Source organism: Carcharodon carcharias, chromosome 10 (assembly GCF_017639515.1).
Source record: "Carcharodon carcharias isolate sCarCar2 chromosome 10, sCarCar2.pri, whole genome shotgun sequence".
Classification (NCBI taxonomy): Eukaryota; Metazoa; Chordata; class Chondrichthyes; order Lamniformes; family Lamnidae; genus Carcharodon; species Carcharodon carcharias.
Window position 1 is genome coordinate 40,830,159 of NC_054476.1, and position 21,124 is coordinate 40,851,282.

Sequence of the window (21,124 nt, forward strand, 5' to 3'; positions counted from 1 at the left end):
GGGGTGGGGTTGAACAGCCAGAGGTTGTGGTCCATTTCAGTACCAATGACATAGGTAAAAAGAGAGATGAGGTCCTGAAATCAGAATGTAGGGAACTAGGAAATAAATTAAAAAGCAGGACCTCAAAGGTAGTAATCTCATGAGTGCCATGTGCTAGCAAGTTCAGGAATAGGAGAATAGACCAGATGAATGCGTGCTGGGGAGATGGTGTAGGGGGGAGGGATTGGGTTTCCTGAGGCATTGGGACCTTTTCTAGGGGAGATCGGACCTGTACAAGCTGGATGGATTGCACCCCAGCAGGACTGGGACCAATATCCTCACAGGGGTATTCGCTGGTACTGTGGGGGAAGGTTTAAACTAGACTGGCAGGGGGATGAGAACTTGAGTGAGGAGGCAGAAGAGGGAAACAAAGATAGAAATGAAAGACAGAAAAGTAGAAAGCAAAGCAAAAGTAGAAGGCAGAGGAAACAAGGGCTAGCAGCAAATAGGGCCATAGTACAAAAAAGATGTGTAAAAACCTTAAGACAAGTCTAAAGGCACTATCTGAATGTATGTTGCATTCACAATAAGGTAGATGAATTAACAGCACAAATAGATGTAACGGGTATGATATGATTGCAATTACCGAAACATGGCTGCAGGGTGACCAAGGCTGGGAACTGAATATCCAAGGGTACCTGATATTTAGGGCAGACAGGCAAAAAGGCAAAGGAGGTGGTGTGGCATTGTTAGTTAAGGATAAAATCAGTGCGATGGTGAGATAGGATATTGGCTCAGAAAATCTAGGTGTAGAATCAGTCTTGTTGGAGCTAAGAAGTAAGAAAGGGTGGAAAACTTTAAAGCGGGTTGTCTTTAGGCCTTCAAACAGTAGTGATAAGGTAGGGGTGGCATTAAACAGAAATTAGAGAGGCATGTAACAAGGGTGCTTTCATGAAATCATGGGTGATTTCAATCTATGCATAAACTGGGCAAACCAAATTAGTAATAATACTGGGGCGGGTGAACTCCTGCAGTGTGTATGTTTTTTTTTTTAGATCCAGTATGTCAAGGAATCAACTAGGGAACAGGCTATCCTAGATTTGGTATTGTGCAATGAGAAGGGTTTAATAATAACCTTGTGTGGGGTCCTTTAGGGATCAGTGACCATAACATGATAGATTTCTTCATTAGGGTGCAAAGTGAAGTAGTCCGATCTGAAACTAGGGTCCTAAATCTTAACAAAGGAAACTACACAGATATGAGGTTTGAGTTGGCTAAGATAGATTGGGGAACTTCATTAAAATGCATGACGGTGGATAGACAATGGCTAATATTTAAGGAACAAATGTATGCACTACAACAGTTATACATTCCTTTCTGACACAAAAACACAACAGGAAAAGCGGCCCAACCATGACTGGCTAAAAAAATTAAGGATGGTATTAGATCCAAAGAGAAGTCATATAAAGTTGCACGAAAAAGTAGTAAGCGTGAGGATTGGGAGCAGTTTAGAATTCAGGAAAGCAGGACTGAGAGATTGATTAAGGGGAGGAAATAGAGTATGAGAATAAACTTGAAAGGAACATAAAAGCAGACTGTAAAAGCTTCTGTAAGTATGTAAAAAGAAAAAGATTAGTGAAGACAAATGTAGGTCCCTTACAGTCTGAAACGGGAGAATTTATAATCGGAAACAAGGAAATGGTAGAGCAATTAAACAACTACTTTAGTTCTGTCTTCAGAGGAAGACACAAATAACTTCCCAGAAATACTAGGGAACCAAGGGCCTAGTGAGAAGGAGGGATCGAAGGAAATTAGTATTGCTAAAACAATAGTGCTAGAGAAATTAATGAAACTGAAAGTCAATAAATCCCCAGGGCCCAATCTTAGCAAGCAGAACCCACACTGCCGCCCCTGCTTTTACTGATTTTGCTGAAACCCTTATCCATGCCTTTGTTACAGCTAGACTTGACTATTGCAATCTGCCTGAAATAGCCTCCCATATTCCCCCTCTGTAAACATGCGGTCATCCACAGTTCTGCTGCCTATGACCTAATTTTCAAATAGCCCTGTTCCCCAACACCTCTGTGCTCTCTGACTTACACTGACTCCTGAATAAGCAATGCCATGACTATAAAATGTTAAAAAGTTATTTACAAATCCTTCCATAGCCTCTTCCCTCACTATCTCTGTCATCTTCAGCCCTACAGCCTGCCAGTATCTGTACTCCTCCCAATTTCTGGCCACTTGAGAATCTCTGATTTTAATTACTCCCTCATTGGGTGACCATGCCTTCAGTTGCCTTAGCCCTAAGCTCTGGACTTCTCCTTCTCTCACCACCTCCAGCCCCTCTGCAACCCCTCTACCTTTCTAACTCCTTTTTAAAATACCTCTATTTGTCATCTGTCTTAATACCTCAGTGTTAAATTTTGTTTGACAACTGCTCCTGTGAAGTGCCTTAGGATGCATCGCATTTAGAGGCACTATGGAAGTACAAGTTGTACTCATCATTGACACATAGATCACCAGATCTACTGGAATACTCACAGACCAAGTCCTGGTCTTGCATACTGATTTAGGGGCTCAGCAATAAATTTTTAATATTGTAGCAGTATACTTAACTTCAGAAAAGAAGAGGACTTGCCTTGGGTTTAATAATGCCTTTTGCCCCAACCTTCTCAAATGTACTTGGCCATTAGCAGTTATTCATCATTCCTTATGTGCCTGTCCACTTTTTGATTTTATTTTAGGGTAACTCATCAAAGCTTTGCTGGTTTTCATAGCCTGACAAGCTTTGCATTCGTTTATGGTGGCATTTTATTTATGGACAGTATTTTTAAAGGCCAGCTTGTAATATCTGAAATCATGTTTTCAGTGAAGTAGCATTACAGCTATATCTACAGCTTCAATTCATTTTCTTTCACAATATCACAGTAGAGGTGTTACAGATCTGTTTTAATTAGTGTTGAAAATCCATTGGATGAGTATATAATTTTCACAACTTGCAACCAAATGCTTAATAACTACAATTAGGTCACATTTTCTTTTAATCACTTGGTGGGACTTACTTCAAAGTGCGCTCAACAATGCTTTGGAGTTTTCCTTTTACAAGAAATTCCAATAAGAATGTTTTGATGCTCAAACCCTTTGTGTTCATACACTTATTGCTTTTAAATATTGATAATTTTCCTGTTTCCTCCACTGTGTGACTGTGTAATATTTGTCTCTGTTGAATGGAAAACTTACTGGATTTAGCAGTGTTAAAATTCCTCCTGAACCTGTGTTCAATAGATTGTTATAGGTGATCTTCAAAAGCTGCTTTTTTTTGTTTTTCAAGCAAATCTGTTGTTTGTAAGGATTTGAAACCCTATATCTTGGGCATCATGGATTATTTCATTGAAATGATGTAGTTGAAGTATCAAAGAGCATACAACAGCTTTGTCTTTTTAAAAAAAAAATTGAAATAATTATTGCCCCCCAAACTAGATGTATAATTTAAAAATTACCTGGTCAACAATTATTTGCTTGTGTTCATATGATAACAATGAGTTGTCATGTCACTAGCATGTGTTTGGAGTCCAGGATATACAGCCTGCCAATTTCAACAGTATGCATACCTCACTTATGATGCCACAAGCCAACTATAGAAAAGTGAGACCAAAGTTTGGACAAAAGAGTGCAGGCCTCAGTAACTCTCAACATCCAAAATAGGATAGATTTTTTTCAGAGCTACCCTGTAATTTTTTCAAAGGCATTTATGGTATCGAATATGTGAGCTGGTCACAGTCTCCATATGAATAGAAGAAAGGAAGAACTTGTAGTTATTTAATGTTTTTCAAGACGTTGTGCATTTTACAGCCGATTTTCATGATTTTGCAAGTGTAATCACTTTGAAAAGGCAGCTATTCCTTGTTTGTATTACTGCAACAGCTTGCATTGGATTTTGCCAATGTGTTGATTCTTTAGACTGTAATGGTGGGCTTTCCCATCTTGGTCTCCAGCTTTCAGTGCAGTTGATAGTTTTATCCACTTATTTTTTGTTCTCTTTCTTGGTCCATTCTGGTAGCTCAGCCTTTGTTATATTCTTGCCTATCATAATGCAGCTAGTACACTTCCTGTACAACTATTTCCTTCTCCCTCCAAGAATCCCTGCATTGGCATCCTTTTCTTTAATTTTCAAACCAACTCTTGATATTCACAGGTATTGGGTTAGCTGCCATAGTATACAAATTCATCATCTTTATTCCACTTCTCCTCTGTCACCTTGGACAACAGGTGTGCTTTGCTATCTGACTGTTTACCTGACAGCAAGCTGTGCATGAACTTTCTTTGAAACATTGGCAAGACTGAAAATATCTTGTTTGGCATCCATCAAAAGTCCTGCTCCTAACCATTGATCCTAGTCTTTTCCCTGGATGCGTACAGTGATCATCAGATATTGGACTTAATTTATATAAGAATGCAATGTGAAGTCCACTTTAATCTCCAGAACCTTCAGCTAGCTTGACCTCGTAGTTTGAAGCACCTTTTCAAAGTGCCCCCTGCCTTGCTCCCTCACTTCCCTTCAAAAGTCTATTTGAAGCGCACCTCTCTGGCTGTGTATTGAGTCGTCTCCTCTAACTTTTCTCTCAAAATTACTTGGTGACTGGTTTCACTTCTGAAGATGTGATATAAATGTAAGTTTATCTGTTTACTTTAAACTCATTTGTTGACTGAGGATTAAATATTTGATGGAGGTGGTCAAATGCTGTAAATTGAATCACCATTTCAGTTGAAAGTAGTTTATGTACCCTGGCCAGGTTGGACATGCAATTTTCTTCCCTCCAGGAGCTGTGCAACTTTGTGGAACATTGGTCTTCATTTTTGTAGATTCTTTAAGAAGGCTTTTAACAGCTGAATGTCTTAGAATGTTTCAGTAACTATAGATTTTTTGGATGAAGTTACATGTTTGATACGGGCAAAACTAGTTGATTGTTTTACTGGTCATTCATGTTGCCCTTGAAAAGGAAAAGTACTAGTAACTATTGTTTTCTTAATATATTGTGACTTCAGTTTAAAATCACCATGGAGATAGCACTGCAAACCGGGAGATAAAGACTGAATTTATTATTATTGTTTTAAGTTATTCATTCTGTCCAGTATAAAATTACTGATGTGAAATAGGTTCAAATGATTCTTATGCCCTTTTTATTGTATTATATTAATCTTGAAATTCTTGTTTTTTTTTACAGTGAGCTCCCACGTAGAGCTTATTATAATGCAGGCTCTGTGCTGGGCTCATGATGACCTAAATAAAGTTGACATTGGCAGCTACATACTGAAAGTCTGTGGACAGGAGGAAGTCTTGCAGAAGTAAGAGGCTCAAAAACACTTACTCATGCTTCTCCATATTATCATTTGATGTGTGAATTTTCTCTTTGAAAATTGGTACTTTCATTTGAATAATTTTATCAGTAAAACACAATTGTCTGAGTTGCTTATTTGACTTGGTTAAATTTCTTGTATGAGTTTTTGAATGGGTGCAACACCTTGACTCTGCACACTTGTTATGCTCCCAGCTGATAATACTGGACAAGTCAGATCCCAGAGCAAAACCTGGCTTGATAGATGCCATAGAGGAAAGGTACTGAACAAATTTACAGTAGTCTGCTGATGAACTTTTAAAACAAATAATAAAATATTTATAAAACAAGGTAAAATGAACTATATTACACCAGACAAAAAGGTTGGAGAGATCTTGATACAAACACATGAAGATGTTTCAAATTCATGCTATTCCTTTACCCCAGCAATATGTTTACAGACACCGAAACCAGCAAGGAGTTACCACCAGGTTACCACAAAGGTTTCTTGCATGGAACTGGTACAATTGCAAACGGTATTCTTCCGGTGAATTCCTGAGCATTCTCGATGTTTTTCACCCAACTTGTATCTCAGGATACCCGAAGAACACTCCAAATTCACTGTTTCTTCAATTACAGAACAAACAAATGAGTTCCCTAATGTCAGTCTTCCAGTAGCGCCTCTGCTAAATTGATCACTTTACTGAATTCTATAACTGACTATTCAGTCAACTACTATCCCCAATAGCCTTGTTGTCTTTCTTATCAGAGAGCTTAACGTTCCTGTCTTCTCTCACTGGCGCACGCTGATCTTTTTCTTTTACTGTGTCATCTGACCACTGACGCTAGGCAACAGTAAAGTCTTTTTCCCCCCCCACTTTGTTTCTTTCCCCCGCAATCACTTGATTTCCTTTGGGCCTATATTGTACTTTTTCTGTTGGTTTTACTTAAGGTGCACTGAAGGGTAGGGCTTTCTAACGTTTTTAATATCCATACTCATTTTTCATTAGCTATTTTAAAAAAATCTTTGTGGTAACTGACCATCTGATTGTGTGCTGTCATTTTTCAATATCTGACATGGGTGTGTTAATTAATTTCAGCAACTGACCTCAGCTTTTGGCCTCTTCCACTTTAATTTCTGAAAGCAGCAGGGGACTGGGTGGTTAGATTTAGGACTGAGTGTTGAAATATGTTGTGCAAGCCTGAGAAACTATGTAATATTCGCCTTGATTAGGGGCCACATTCCAAATGTGACAATAAAATTAAATTTTCCTCCATTTAAGTTGTTGGCTTGAAAATTTATGCACAAGTAAAGGATTGCCTTTTTCTAGATTCTTCTTTAAGTTTCTTCCATCCAGCTGAATTGCATTAAAATCTTCTAATGCTTGAATGATTGTAGAAAAATTAAGCTAAGCTTATGAGCAAATGAAGTGTCTATTAGAACTACTGAGATACATGAAATTAACTCTGAAGAATCATTTTTAAGATTAAAAGAAAACCCTAGGATTTTGTTGTATGCTCGTGACCTACTTATGGCCCTTTCCTTTTGGAAAATTCTATGAAGAAAGCCAAGGCTATGATATACAACTTGCAGTGATGTTAAAGGCAATGGACTGTAGCAAATTCTAAAATGGAAAATTGTGTGGAACAAATTAAACTCCAGTATTTGATTTATTATTTATATAGTGAAAATTTACAGTGCTCTGGCCTGAAACTCTCCTTATCTCAGTTTAACTGCTGAACTCTGAATCAACCAAGTTTTCCTGAGGCCAATTTGTAGACTATGTGGGTACTGCATGCATTTTAGTGTCAGTGTTGTCCACCCCAAATTCATGTCCATTTTTCCCAGAACCCAGTGTTTGAATTCCTGCGATCAGGTTTCTGTTCCTGCCACGTTACTGTGCCATGCTTCTCAAAGTCACAAATGACATCCACTGTGACAGTGACAAAAGTAAACTATCCCTCTTTTTCTTCCCCCACCCCCAGGCTTTGACATTGTGGATAACACCATCTTCTGCCAATGCCTCTCCACTTCTGTGTGCGGGATTGCACTTACCTGGTTTCATTCTTGTCTCTCTTATTATGGCCATAGCATCACATGTAATGGCTTCTCTTTCTGTGCCCGCAGCATTAACTCTGGTGTTACCCGAGGACAATTCCTTGGCTCCTTCCTATTTCTCATCTATGTGCTGCCCCTTGGTGATATTGTCTGAAAACGCAACATTTTTTGACATCCAGCATTATGTCACCACCATCAGATCACTTGACTCAGACTGGTTATCCAGCATTCAGTACTGGATGAGTAGAAATTTCCTCCAACTAAATATTGGGAAGACAAGCCATTGCCTTTGACCCCTGCTACAGATTCCACTCCCTAGCCACCAATTTCATTCCTGTCCCTGGCAAATGCCTAAGGCTGAACAGGACTCTTCACACTCTTTGCAGCTTTGGTGTTATTTTTGACCCTGCATTAAGCTTTCAACCACACACCTGCAACATCACCAAGACCACCCATTTCTAACTCCCTAACGATGCCCAACTTGGCCCCTGCCTCAGCTCATCTGCTGCTTGAAGCACTCATCCATGCCTTTGTTACCTCCAGGTATGGACTATTCCAACAGACTCCTGGCCAGGTTTCCATGTTTTACCCTCCACAAACTTGAGATTCTCCAAGCCTCTGCCCATGTCCTAACTCGCATCAAATTCCTTTTAGCTGTCACCCCTGTTTTCGCTGACTTCCTGGTTAAGAAATACTTCCATTTTAAACTCCCCATCCTTGTTTTTAAATCCTGCACTGCCTATCTCTAATCACTTCCAGCTCCAAAACCATCAGATGTCTGCGCTCATCTGATTCAGTGTCCAGCACAACCCCAATTCGTGGCTGTACTTTCAATGCCACCTTCCAAGTTCCTGGAAGTTTGTCCTACACCCCTCTGTTTCTTTACTCCTTTAAGACAGTTCTTAAAGTCTACCTCCTTAACCAAATTTTTCATAGAATAGAATAATAGAAAAGTTACAAAACAGAATGGGACCATTCAGCCCATTGTTTCTGTGCTGGCCCACTGAAGGATTCACTCCCCTGCCTTTTCCCTGTAGCCCTGCAAATTCTTCTTTTTCAGATAATGATCCAATCCCTTTTGAAGGCTTAATTGATCTTGCCTCTACCACACTCCGTGGCCAGAATTTTCCCCTCGGCGATTTGGGGGTGGGGCCCGCTCGCCGACAGGACAATGACGTGGGATGAACCCCCAATGTCATCCCAGTCCCTTTTAAATTTTTAGGAAGGGAGCGGACAGCAAAATCAGCTGTCCGCCCGCTGACCTGTCAATGGCCAATTAAGATCATTAAAGACCCTGCCTGTCCAACCTTTAAGGCTGGCGGGCAGGCCAGGAGCCCCAGAGGGCTCCTGATAATACACGAAACCTCATCCACTGGCAGGATGAGGTTTCATGTCCGTTTTTTAAAAGTTTAATAAAGTTTGTCATTTTTGTTAACATGGCCCATCTCGTGTGACATTGTCACATGAGGAGGATATGTTAATAATATTTTTATTTTTCTGTTTTTTAACCTGTCATTAATCTCCCTGAGACAGCACTTAGTCTCAGGGAGCAGTGCGCTCTTTCGCATGCATGCGCAAAAGAGCATACTTTGACAGCTGGGGAATCCCTCCCCCCCCACGTCCCCCAGCACGGGAAACGCATAGCGCTTCCTGTCAGGAAGGTTGCTGGGCGGGCCTTAATTGATTGGCCCGCCCACTCAAAATGGCTGCAGGCCCCGTTTCAGCAGTGGGGGTCAGCTGTCTGCCTGCCGCCGAGCCAGTGGGGCCCGCACGCCCACCAAGGGCAACTTCTGCCCCATGTTCCACCAAGGTTAAACTGACTGGCCTGTAGTTGCTGGGCTTATCTTTACACCCTTTTTTTTAACAAGGATGTAACATTTGCAGTTTCCATTCCTGAGTCTAAGAAAAATTATGGCCAGTGCCTCTGCACTTTCCATCTCACTTTCTTCAATATCCTTGGATACCTTTCATCTGGTCCTGGTGCCCCATCAACTTTAAGTACAAACAGCCTATCCAATGCCTCCTAATCAGTTTTAAACCCTTACAGTGCCTGAACTACCTCCTCTTTCACCGTGGCCTGGGCAGCATCTTTTGCCTTAGTAAAGACAGATGCAAAGTATTTATTTAATACCTCAGCCATGCCTCCTGCGCCTGTGCGTAAATGCCCTTTTTGGTCCCTAATTGGCCACACTACTTCCCTTGCCATCCTTTTCCTTTTTATGCCTACAAAAGACTGTTGGATATCCTTTTACGTAATCTGCCAGTCTCTTCTCGTATTCTCTCGTTGCTTCTCATACTTTTTTCAGTTCCTTTCTGAATTTTGTATATTCAGCCTGATTCTCAATTGTATTAGTCAACTGACATGTGCCATAGACATACTTTTTTTTTTCTTCCTTGCCTTTTTCATCATCCAAGGAGTTCTGGGTTTGTTTGCTCTACCTTTTACACTTCGAAGGAATATGCCTTGACTGCACTTGAACCAAAGACAGCCCATCGTTTAGTTAGGTTTGCCTGCTAACCTTTGATTCCAATTTAAGATCCATCCTTACCACACTGAAGTTGGTTTTGCTCCAGTTAACTACTATTAGTTTGGATCCTCCTTGTCCTTTATCATAGGTAACCTAAACCTTATGGTACAATAATCACTGTCATTTTTAAATGTTCCCCTACTGACACCTGATTCACTTGGTCCACCTCATTCCTAAGAACCAGGTCCAGCAATGCCTCCTTCCTCATTGGGACTGGAAACATACTGCTGTAGAAAATTCTCCTGAACACACACGAGGTACTCTTGCCCCTCTCTACCCTTTCATTATTACTGTCCCAGTCAATATTTGGGCAATTGAAGCCCCACATTATAACAACTCTAACTCTTGTACTGCTCTATAATTTCCTTTCAAAATTTGTTCCTCTACATCTTTTCCACCAGTTAGCAGCCTATAGACTCCATCAAGTAATGTAATTGTACTTTTCTAGTTCCGTAGCCAAAAAGATTCTGCCTTTGACCCCACTGGGGCATCCCCTCTCTCTCTCCAGTATTGTAAGGTTTTCCTCAATTAATACTGCCACCCATCGTCTCCTTCCTTTTCTATCTTTCTAGAACACCTAGGGCAGAAATTTTCACTCGGTGGGCGGGAGCGCGGCCAACTTGCTCGAGCGTGAAATGACAAGTGTTGATGTTGGCTGAGCATGCTGGCGTCAACGCACAGTCGCGCGGTAGTTGGGTCGGCAGGCACACACCAGAGCAGGCAGCACGCCCGGTGACAATTAAGGCCATTAAGTTAGCAATTAACATAAATTTTTCGCTGCCCATCCAACCTAACAGTTGGCGGGCAGGGGAAAAGGCCAAATGGCCTTTGCATTTCTTTTGGAAACCACATCCACGAGCGGCGTGAGGCTTCCAACAGCAAATAAAATAAAAACTTTTTTTTTTTCATTAAAAACATGTCAGAGTCACATGAGGGGCATGTTTTATTACAAAAAAATTAACTTATTTTAAAAAAAAAATATCTCTTCTTCCTGAGGCAGCTCCGTGCCTCAAGGAGATTATGCAGTGCTCACTCGCACATGTGCGTGAAGTTCACGCTCGGCTTGCTCGTTTCCACCCCCCCCCCCCCCCCCCCCCCCCCCCCCCCCCCCCCCCCCCCCCCCCACACACAAACCGAACAGGTAGTGCTCAGCGCTGCTGCTCGCATATCACGCTAGGCAGGCCTTAATTAGCCCACAGCGTGAAAGTGCGGTGTGGTGCCGATTGCTTCCCGACCCCTCCTGCCAATCCTGCACAACAAGGGCAAAATTCTGCCCCTTGCATCCAGGAATATTTGATACCCAGTCCTGTCTTTTCTTTGAGTTAGGTCTCTGTTATCGCCACAACATCATATTTTCACATGGCTATTTGCATCTGGAACTCATCAATCTTATTTACCATGCTCCATACACTCTCACATGCACAGTAATGATAATGTAGACTTTATTTTTTCCCTCATATGCTGAACCCACCTAATATTTCCTACTCTATTGTGTTATTTTTGTCTCCCAGTGTTTTTTGCACCTAGGTAGCCCCCTGGTTCTCATCCCTGCTGTTAGTTTTTAAATCCTCCCCAGTAGCACTAGCAAATCATCCCACAAGGAAACTGATCCTAGCTCTGTTTTAAGTGCAACATATCCTCCCTGTACAGTTCCCATTTCCCACTCCCCCCACCCCAGAACCAATCCCAATGTCCCAAGAATCTAAAGCCCTCCTTCCACCATCACTCCAGCCACACGTTCATTTGCTCTACCCTCCTATTTCATACTCACTTGGGCATTGTAATGGGAGCAATCGGGAAATGACTAATTTTATGTTCCTGCTTGCAAATTTCCTGCATTGCTCCCTAAATTTAGACCAGGACCCTGACTGTTCATCTTTCCTGACTCTGGCTGCACTTCCCAGATGAACCATCACTTCTTTCATCAGTATTCAGAATCCAGTACTGGTTGGAGACCTGAGGGGGTGCTCCTGCATATTTTTTTCTTGACTGCCTGGTAGTCACTCATTCCCTCTGTCCCCTGCGTATTCTCAAGCTGCAGGATCATCTTCCCTAATATTTCCTTGTGTGACTTGGCACCATAAAACAAAATGACACCCCTGTGAAGCACCTTGAGATATTTTTGTCATGTTAAACGTACTATATAAATACAAGTTATTACTTTTGGACTTGCATGTGTAGTTGTTCCTAAGGGTATAGTTCTGGACATTTCACAAAACATGAAATGTAATTTTAAATGTCTGATGTTTCCTCATATATATGTTACAGCAACCACTGCTTAGGAAGCCACGAATATATTCAGAATTGTCGAAAATGTGACACTGAGATCAAGCTACAATTATTAAACCACAGTACAATTTCCAGAGCCCTAGCCCGCACGGTGAGCACAATTTATCAGTTCAATTATGTGTTTTTTTTGGGCCATCCATTATGGTTTGGAAGTAGCACAGACTCCTAACTCAAACTAGCTTCAACCTTTTCTTTTTATAGTGTTGTGATCAGACCTGGTACAACAATGCTTGAATGCAATGAATTGACTGTCTCAATCTAGTTTCTATTGGTCAATGGATTTCAGCACCAAAAAAGTCAATATATTTGGTTTGTAACAGTGGCTGCTTGGGAAATGCAAATGCTGCTATTGTGGCAGTGAGTATGTTCTGAATTTGGGACTGAGGAACTTCCTTGGGACAGAATAGAATTAGCTTCACTGTGCCTATAGGCACTCTGAATCTAACCTCCATAACTTTTGATGTTGACCATGTGTTTCCAAAGTGTCAAACAGTTGTTTATTACCTGCATTTTGCTTAAACACACGCTGCCCCAAAAAGGTGGGGGCAAACGTTTCTCTAAGGATTTATCTTTTTGAAACAGTGCAAAGGTTTGCTTTATTGAAGTGTTTGAAATTAATCCAATGCTATTTTCTACCACATGTTTCTACAATGTCTTTAATTTGAACAAAACAGTCTTGATCTCCCAGTTTTTATTTAACATCTTGCTGTCAGAGCACTGATTAACTTCTGTGAATTCCACAGTAACAAGGGACTTTCAAGTCCACTTGCAAATGCCACTTTTTAGGATTGTTTTTTTTTGAATGAGAAGTCTTAAGTTGCAGTATACAGCACTATATTTTTAGCTTCATAGGTTTGATGTAACATTTGGCACTTACAGTACATGGTTCTGTTCCCCCGCACCCCCCCCCCCCCCCCCCCCCCCCCCCCACCCCCCAACCACCACCACCACCACCACCCCCCTCCCTTAGGATGCTGCTGAATGCTTTGTCCATTTTCCCATAACTTGCCTCAAATTTGTTTTGGCAATCCTGGGTCATGTAAATTGATCTCATTCACCCCCATTTTTACCTTTGATTTTGGCATTTATTGCATCCTTATTTCATGCCCATTTTATCTCGACAAAAATAGTATCCAAATTGGCAAGTAGATCCCAGAGTAAAGGTACATGTTTTATTGCTTTGTTTATTGAAGTAGACAGCAATAGTATTAGAACTTAAGCATAAGATACTCAGTTACAGAATGTAATGCAAATTTTGTTATAGACCTTATAAAGAAAATACTCAGTAAATATTGCCTCGTCATTCTTGAGGATGGGGTGTAGCCAGTAATTATCAGCCTTGATGAAAATTGGTAATCTCACAAATCTATAAATGAACAGGCAGACGATGATGAGACACCTACCGATCTCGAGAAATACCTCTGCCAGGTGGAAAAGCCCTTCAAAGAAATTATTACAAGGTAAAATATTCATTCAGTATCTAAACTATCATTCACTGTTTCCTCGACTTGGCCACTTATAAATATGTACTTTTTTGCCTAGGCAACGTCTTGCTGTGCTTCTGGAAGTTTATCATAATCGTACAAAGGCATGCCTTCATAGAGAAGTAAGTATTAATTTGATATGAAGTATGATTTTCTCTGGCACTTAAAAAATTAGAATATGAGATGGTACAGGTAGATGACCAAATGAAGTTCAGACCTACACATGTCTAAACTTAGTTGAGAAACTAGGAAACTGTGTGATATGTATGTCAGAAAGTAGGACTGTGGTTAAATACTCAGAACAGAGTGTGTTCTTCAGATTGGTTATACATGAGACATCCATGATTTGAAGAGGGATGGGGAGGGATTAAGTTTAGATAATTGGATTGGAAAATAATGGGAGTAGCCATGGATTTTCAGTCGTCTTCATGATGGCGTAACAAAGCAGTCTTGAGGCCTGTTATAATTGACAGCCATTCCAGAATGGGAGAGGAATTTCTTGTGTCAAAGATGCTCAGATCTTGACCATTTGTAACCTCCATTTGAGATCTATATCTGAAGAAATTCTCTCAAATTAGCTTGAGTATGTAATTTTCTTGGATTGGGCTATTTTCCAAGGCATCTGGATCCAGGAAGTTGATTTAAGACAAAAACAGAATTAGCTGGAAAAACTCAGCAGGTCTGGCAGCATCGGCGAAGAAAAGAGTTGACGTTTCGAGTCCTCATGACCCTTCGACAGAACATGAGTTCGAGTCCAAGAAAGGGGTGAAATATAAGCTGGTTTAAGGTGTCGTCCCCCCCACCGCCGACACAAACCTTAAACCAGCTTATATTTCACCCCTTTCTTGGATTCACTCAAGTTCTGTTGAAGGGTCATGAGGACTCGAAACGTCAACTCTTTTCTTCTCCGCCGATGCTGCCAGACCTGCTTAGTTTTTCCAGGTAATTCTGTTTTTGTTTTGGATTTCCAGCATCCACAGTTTTTTTGTTTTTAAGACAAAGACATCCAGTGCGGTATTGCTGCAGGAATTCCTCCAAGAAAGGCCCTTCAGCTGCTTCACCCTCCAGCATAAGGTCTGAAGTGGGGATGTTCACTATTGATTTCACAATGATAAATGCCATTGACGACTCCTCAGTTACTGTAATCCATGTCTGCATGAAGCAACACCTGGACAATATTCTGGCTTGGGCTGATAAGTGGCAAGTAACATTCATGCCACACAAGTGCTAGCTAATGACCATCTCCAACTATAGAGAAGTTACCCATTTTCCCTTAAAGTTTAATGGCATTACCATTGCTGAACTACCCCAACATCAACATCCTGGGGATTACTATTGAACAGAAACTGAACTGGATCAGTGATATAAATACTGTGGCTACAAGAGCAGATCAGAGTGTGTGAATTCTGCGGCAAGTAATTTGGCACCTGACTCCCCAAAGCCTATCCTCCATCTACAAGGCACAAGTTGGGAGTGTGGAATACTCTTAACTTGCCTGGATGAGTGCAGTTCCAACAACACTGAAGAAACTTGGAACCACCCAGAACACAGCAGCACGCTTGATTGGCACATCTCCCACGCCAAACATTCACTCCTTCCCACAATTGCACTGTCCAAATGCACGACTCCTACCACCTAGAATGGCAAGGGTAGCCGATGCACAAGAAGACCAGCATGTGTAAGTTCCACTCCAAGCTCCTTCACCATTGCTGGATCAAAATCCTGTAACTCCCTCCCTACCACAGTGGGTGTACCTGCAATATATGAGCTATGGTGGTACAACACCACCTTCACAAGGGCAATTAGGAATGAGCAAATGTTGGCCTAGCCAGTTATGCGCACATCAGCTTGTTAGCTGACCAGCATATGATGATGTGGAGGTTTCCCAGTAGGAATCTGAACATAGGTGACCTTCAATAGTGAACTTCAAAGTAGCAATGAAGTATTCAGCATTGTTGTACTTGAGTGCATATCCAAATGATGTGAGAGATTGCCAATTTCTTCCTCACATGTCAAGTTGCTGGGGCTTCCAAGCTGAGGAAAACTGGCAAGAATTTATTTCCAATCACAGCTGTCTGTATTGGCTATAGTGATGCAAAAGTGAGATTGTGTTTTTGGAAGCAAAGATGTGTCAGCTTTGCCTCAGTTGGTAGCATACTCGCCTCTGAATCACAAGGTACTGGGTTCAAGTCCCACTCTAGGGCTTGAACACGAATATTGAGGCTGACGCTCCAGTGCAGTACTGAGGAAGAATTGTACTGTCAGGCGCAGACTTTCAGATGAGACATTAAACTGAGGCCCCTTCTGCCTGCTTGGATGGATGTAAATGATCCTAATGGCACTTTTTTGAAGAAGAGCAGGAGTTATCCCCATTGTCCTGGCCCTCATGCAACATCTCAAAAAGAAAATGGATTATCTGGTAATTATCACTTTGTTGTTTGTGGCAGTTTACTAATCCCAAATTGGTTGCTATGTTTCCTACATTACAACAGTGACTACACTTCAAAGTATTTCATTGGCCAAACAGTGCTTTGAGACATCCAGTGATTGTGAAAAGTGCTATATAAAATCAAATCTCCCTATTTTTTGCCCCTTGGATATTGTTAACATTTTGTGTTTAAATGTTTTTTTTAAAGAAAAGCATCAGCCAAGTTTAGTGGCATGGCTTATCCCATATTAACACTCATGCAGAACGAATAGTTCATGCATATGATTTTGTGTGCCATTCTTATATTGAACGATGAGCATCTCAGTTGCACCTTTTGTATTATATTAGAATAAAAATGTGAGGATGGAGCTCCTAATATTGTGTTCAATTAAAGTTATCACTTGTATTTGTACCATGTGCATAGTTGTTGAAGTTAATACCTCAATGTTCCTGCTTGATTTTAACAGGGGAAACAGTACAAAATGGTGGAACAGATTATTCAATCTGTAAAGGATATTTGCAGTGCACTAGATGGTGCAGAGACAAAGGCCATCACTGATGCTGTAAAGAAACTAAAACGCACCGTTAATCTACCAAAAAGTAAAACTGTTGAGGTAGGCTGATTGACTTTTGCATGAATTTCTGATCCGTTTGCTGAAAATCAAATATCTCTTCTCCCACGATAAGTTTGCCAATAGCAGACTAGATATTTTCCTAGTAGTTAAAATGTGTAAAGTGATAATTCCTGTTGATCTTTCTTGATTAATTAAGTTTGTTTTCTATTTCTTTCCCAAGAATAAAATAGAGACTCTCTTCTGCAGGGTGTACAGAGTTCAGCTGAGTGCAGCGTTTGAACAGTGTAGCTCACACATGAAAGGGGTGGGCAAGTAATGATCTGAAGGACAAAGATACTTGGGTGGTCCCTAGCATAACTGATTTATCACATTAGCCTAATTCTTTGTCAAATCAGGTACAGTGGCAAATGTTTCTCTATAGTCATGTGATCATATTAGTCTGCTTTTTTTTCAAAAAGCACTATCATTGATTTTGGCACAGTCTAAACGGATTCAAAATGGGCACTGTTATCACTTGTTTGGTTGTTGAACTTTTACTGAGTACAACTTCAACTAAACCTACTTTTCTTCAAAGAAGTGGCTGCTATGTCACTCAGGGTGGAGTATTATATTTTTAACCTTAACCTCCCTTTTCTGGCCATCAAAAAGAATTTTCGGTTGGTAATTCTTATACTGATAGTCACACAATACAATGGTTCTTGCCCATTGAAATCAATCTCCATCCATTCATGTGGAGCCGTTCCACTACAGTGTCAATGTTGAACAATCAGCAACTAAGACCTTAAAATTCAAGTGCCATGGCACACAAAATAATTGTGTTGCTGGACTGTCATCACCTGACAGCTGAGGATTGTAGCACTTTTGAAGCAGATCGGATTGTGCTTCTGATTGGATTTGCAATTTGAGCAGAATTGAGATTTTTTGGCAACTTTATTGAAGATAAAGCCCCATCAGTATAATTAGTACAAACATTTCACAGTTCAGTCCATGTAAAATGCAAATAATGTGGCAAAAATTCCATATATATGGAAAATATTTTAGAACGTGATGGATGACATCTATTAGTCTTCCAGTCTAATTTATTACTCGTCATAGGACATCACTTTGGGTTCTAATTTGAGAAGGGAAAGATTTATGTTAAAAGGAAGCCAATCATGTTTCAATATAAATTCCAGAAGAGGAAGTTGTGAATCCACTTACCCTTAACATAGTTAATCACATCATCCCCTGAAGCTGGTCATTTATTTTTAGCCTAACTATCTAAAGGGGTTTTCCTTCATTAATAGACGAGTAATTTGAAGAATATCTGCATTTTAAAGCATGGTAGTATTTTTGTATTCCAACAAATTGTCCTCTGTACTATAATAAAAGCAAGATGCTGCGAACGCTGGAAATCTGAAGGTCTGGCAGCCTCTATGGAGAGAGAAACATAGTTAAAACTGAGTCCAATATGACTCTTCTTTGGAAGTTCTGAAGAACTTTGTTTATTTGGTCTCAGTACTAAAGGCTTCAAATACCATGTGATGATTTTTTAAAAATTATGAACAAGAAATTAAGTCAAACTAAATAACTACCAAAAAATAAAGTTGGAGAATAAATTACCAGAGAGGACCATTGAAACACATGGTATAAATGAGTTAAAAAACTATTAGGTATGTTTTTTGTAAGAAAGATTCGACATTTTGCAATCTGCTTCCTCTGTGATCCCAAGCTGCATTTCTAACCCCCATATATCCACCAGCACAATGGCATCCTACTTTTACCTTCACATCACTCAACCTCTGCTCATTTGCACCCATTCCTTGCTCATTTCTAATACAGTGCTTTCTTACCTGGCATCCTGCATCCTTCAGTTCATCCTAAACTCTGCTGCCCATACCCTATCACATACCAAATCCTGCAACCCTCACGATCTTGATCGTTGCTAACATATTTTGGCTTCCAACCCCCAATGCCTCAAATTCATCCAAGTCCTCGTTCTGCTCTCTGATGATCTCCATCACTGTTTTCCGACTCTCACTCTTTCTGTATGATTTTTTTGTTTTTGTTTAATCACATCACCCTCATTCAATCTTGCTGTTTTTTGTTTTGTTCATTCACAGGAAATGGGCTTCACTGGCTGGGCCAGCATTTATTCCCCATCTCTAGTTGTTCTTGAGAAGGTGGTGGTGAGCTGCCCCCTTGAACTGCTGCAGTCCATGTGGTGTAGGTATACCTACAGTGCTGTTAGGAAGGGAGTTCCAAGATTTTGACCCAGTGACAGTGAAGGAACAGTGATATAGTTCCAAGTCAGGATGGTGAGTGACTTGGAGGGGAACTTACAGATGTTGGTGTTCTCATCCATCTGTTGCTCCTGTCCTTCTGGATGGTAGTGATTGTGGGTTTGGAAGGTGCTGTCGAAGGAGCCTTGGTGAATTCCTGCAGCACATCTTATAGATGGTATGTACTGCTGCTACTGTGAGTCGGTGGCGGTGAATGTTTGTGGATGTGATGCGGATCAAACAGGCTGCTTTTTCCTGGATGATGTCAAGCTTCTTGAGTGTTTTGGGAGCTGCACTCATCCAGGCAAGTGGGGAGTATCCCATCCCACTCCTGACTTGCACCTTGTAGATGGCGGACCGACTTTGGGGAGTCAGGAGGTGAGTTACTTGTTGCACGATTCCTAGCTTCTGACCTGCTCTTGTAACCACAGTATTTATATGGCTAGTCCAGTTCAGTTTCTGGTCAATGATAACCCCCAGGATGTTGTTAGAGGGTGATTCAGTGATGGTAATGCCATTGAACATCAAGGGGTGATGGTTGGATTTTCTCCTGTTGGAAATGGTCATTGCCTGACACTTGTACGAGTGTTACTTTTCTGCCAACTGATTTAATTCTCCATTCAAGTGGTTCGGTTATAGTAACTAGAGTAGTTTTGCTGATTAGCGCTGCAGTCAAGTTGTGTTTCCTGCTTGAGATCTCCTTGATGTCACTACAGAAATTTTGGCAAAAGGTTCAAAGGCCAATCAATTATTGTCTTTTTTGTCGAAACCAAATACAGTGCTGCTGGCAAGTGCTACGCTTAATTCCAAATGAAAAGTGATTGTGAATAAACTTGAAGTCCTGGGTTAAATTTTATTTTTAGCTGTTCAAGCTTTGTGAAACTGGTATCCTCTCTTTGAACATTGGCTTTGTAGGTTCATTGGTTTTCAGAATTTATTTCCATGAAATGTATCCATATTAGATTCAACTCAGTGCAAATTAATTAGATATGAGCATTGTGTCCAATTTAATGATTGCTTCCATTTTCATGTCCCATGGGGATTATCGAAAAACAGTATTTCTGAGATCATTCCAAATACATTAGGCGTGAGCAATAGATAGCAGAAGGAAAATGAAATGATTTTGGTACTTCAAATGAGTTAACTTTCCGAAATGCAGCATCTGAAAAGCATTTTGAAATGCCTGATCTATATTCAGATTTCAGTTCACTGGTTTTTGCTGTTGTGTGGGAATTCAGTTTTGTAAATCTTCACATTCTGTTAAGGATTACAGAATTGAACTTTCCAATGGCCTTTTGAGTGAAAGAATAGTGCAATGTCATAAAGAGCTGAAGGCCTTGGGTTTGGTTGTGTATCCTCTTCTTAGTTCCTCACTGTATCATCAGTGGCAGAGCCTTCATCAATTAAGGCCAGCTACCCGAAACTGCCAACCTTTCCACATCTCTTCTCCTCTCCCCACCCCACCCCCATGCTGCCTTAAAACTTCCCTTCAGCCATTTTCCATAGCCACTCTTTTTGGGTCTATTCCTCAATTGTGGGATCCTTTGGGATTTATTTTTAAAAGTAGGTTCTGCATAAATGCAGGTTGAAATGGTTGGTATTGTCAAACAAAGTAGTTTTCAGGTTGAACTAAACTTTTAGATGACTAAATTAGATTGTTTTGAAATGGGAAAAATTCTCACGCCTTTAAATTGTATTACACTTTTTTCTGCATTTTATTTCACACCTTAGCAAGAAGATCTATGTCATCCTAAATTTTGAAACCAATTATAGTTTGTTCTTTATCCACAGGTCAAATCAAAAGAGAGTGGTGATTCATCTAATGGTGCAAAGAATGGTATGTCATCTGCCAGGCAAAATTTTCCAGTTGTCTGTGAATTGATTGTTGTGAGTGTAAACATTTCACAAGGTTGTGAATTGCTTTGAGTGTCACAGCTGCCAAGTTGTTGAGAGTTGAGACGGATATGATTGATTTTTGTCTTGGTCCCACCCTTCCCCAAAAAACTGTGTATTTGTCTAGTTCTAGGCGTTTCTTCACATTATGCAAAACTGTGACACTTCAATATAATGACAAAGAAGATATGCCACACCTTTTATAAATCACTGGTTTGACTTCAGCTGGAGTATTGTGACCAGTTCTGGCACCACATTTCAGGAAGCACCTTGATACCAGCAATAACAA

General features: G+C 40.6%; 1 protein-coding gene across 3 annotated transcripts in view; it reads left to right on the plus strand.

Annotated features, from left to right (window-relative positions):
* The window catches only part of pik3c2a (phosphatidylinositol-4-phosphate 3-kinase, catalytic subunit type 2 alpha), a 140,425-nt gene that overhangs the window by 61,678 nt on the left and 57,623 nt on the right, over positions 1-21,124 (plus strand). For all 3 annotated transcript variants that reach the window (XR_005944163.1, XM_041196872.1, XM_041196873.1), the window contains exons 5-10: positions 5,208-5,328; positions 12,174-12,285; positions 13,575-13,654; positions 13,737-13,800; positions 16,574-16,720; positions 20,734-20,779. Coding sequence is in view for 2 of the 3 variants with exons in the window: in XM_041196872.1 (XP_041052806.1) it covers positions 5,208-5,328; positions 12,174-12,285; positions 13,575-13,654; positions 13,737-13,800; positions 16,574-16,720; positions 20,734-20,779 (570 nt within the window). In the remaining variant the exon portion in view is untranslated. The remainder of the gene's footprint in view (positions 1-5,207; positions 5,329-12,173; positions 12,286-13,574; positions 13,655-13,736; positions 13,801-16,573; positions 16,721-20,733; positions 20,780-21,124) is intronic.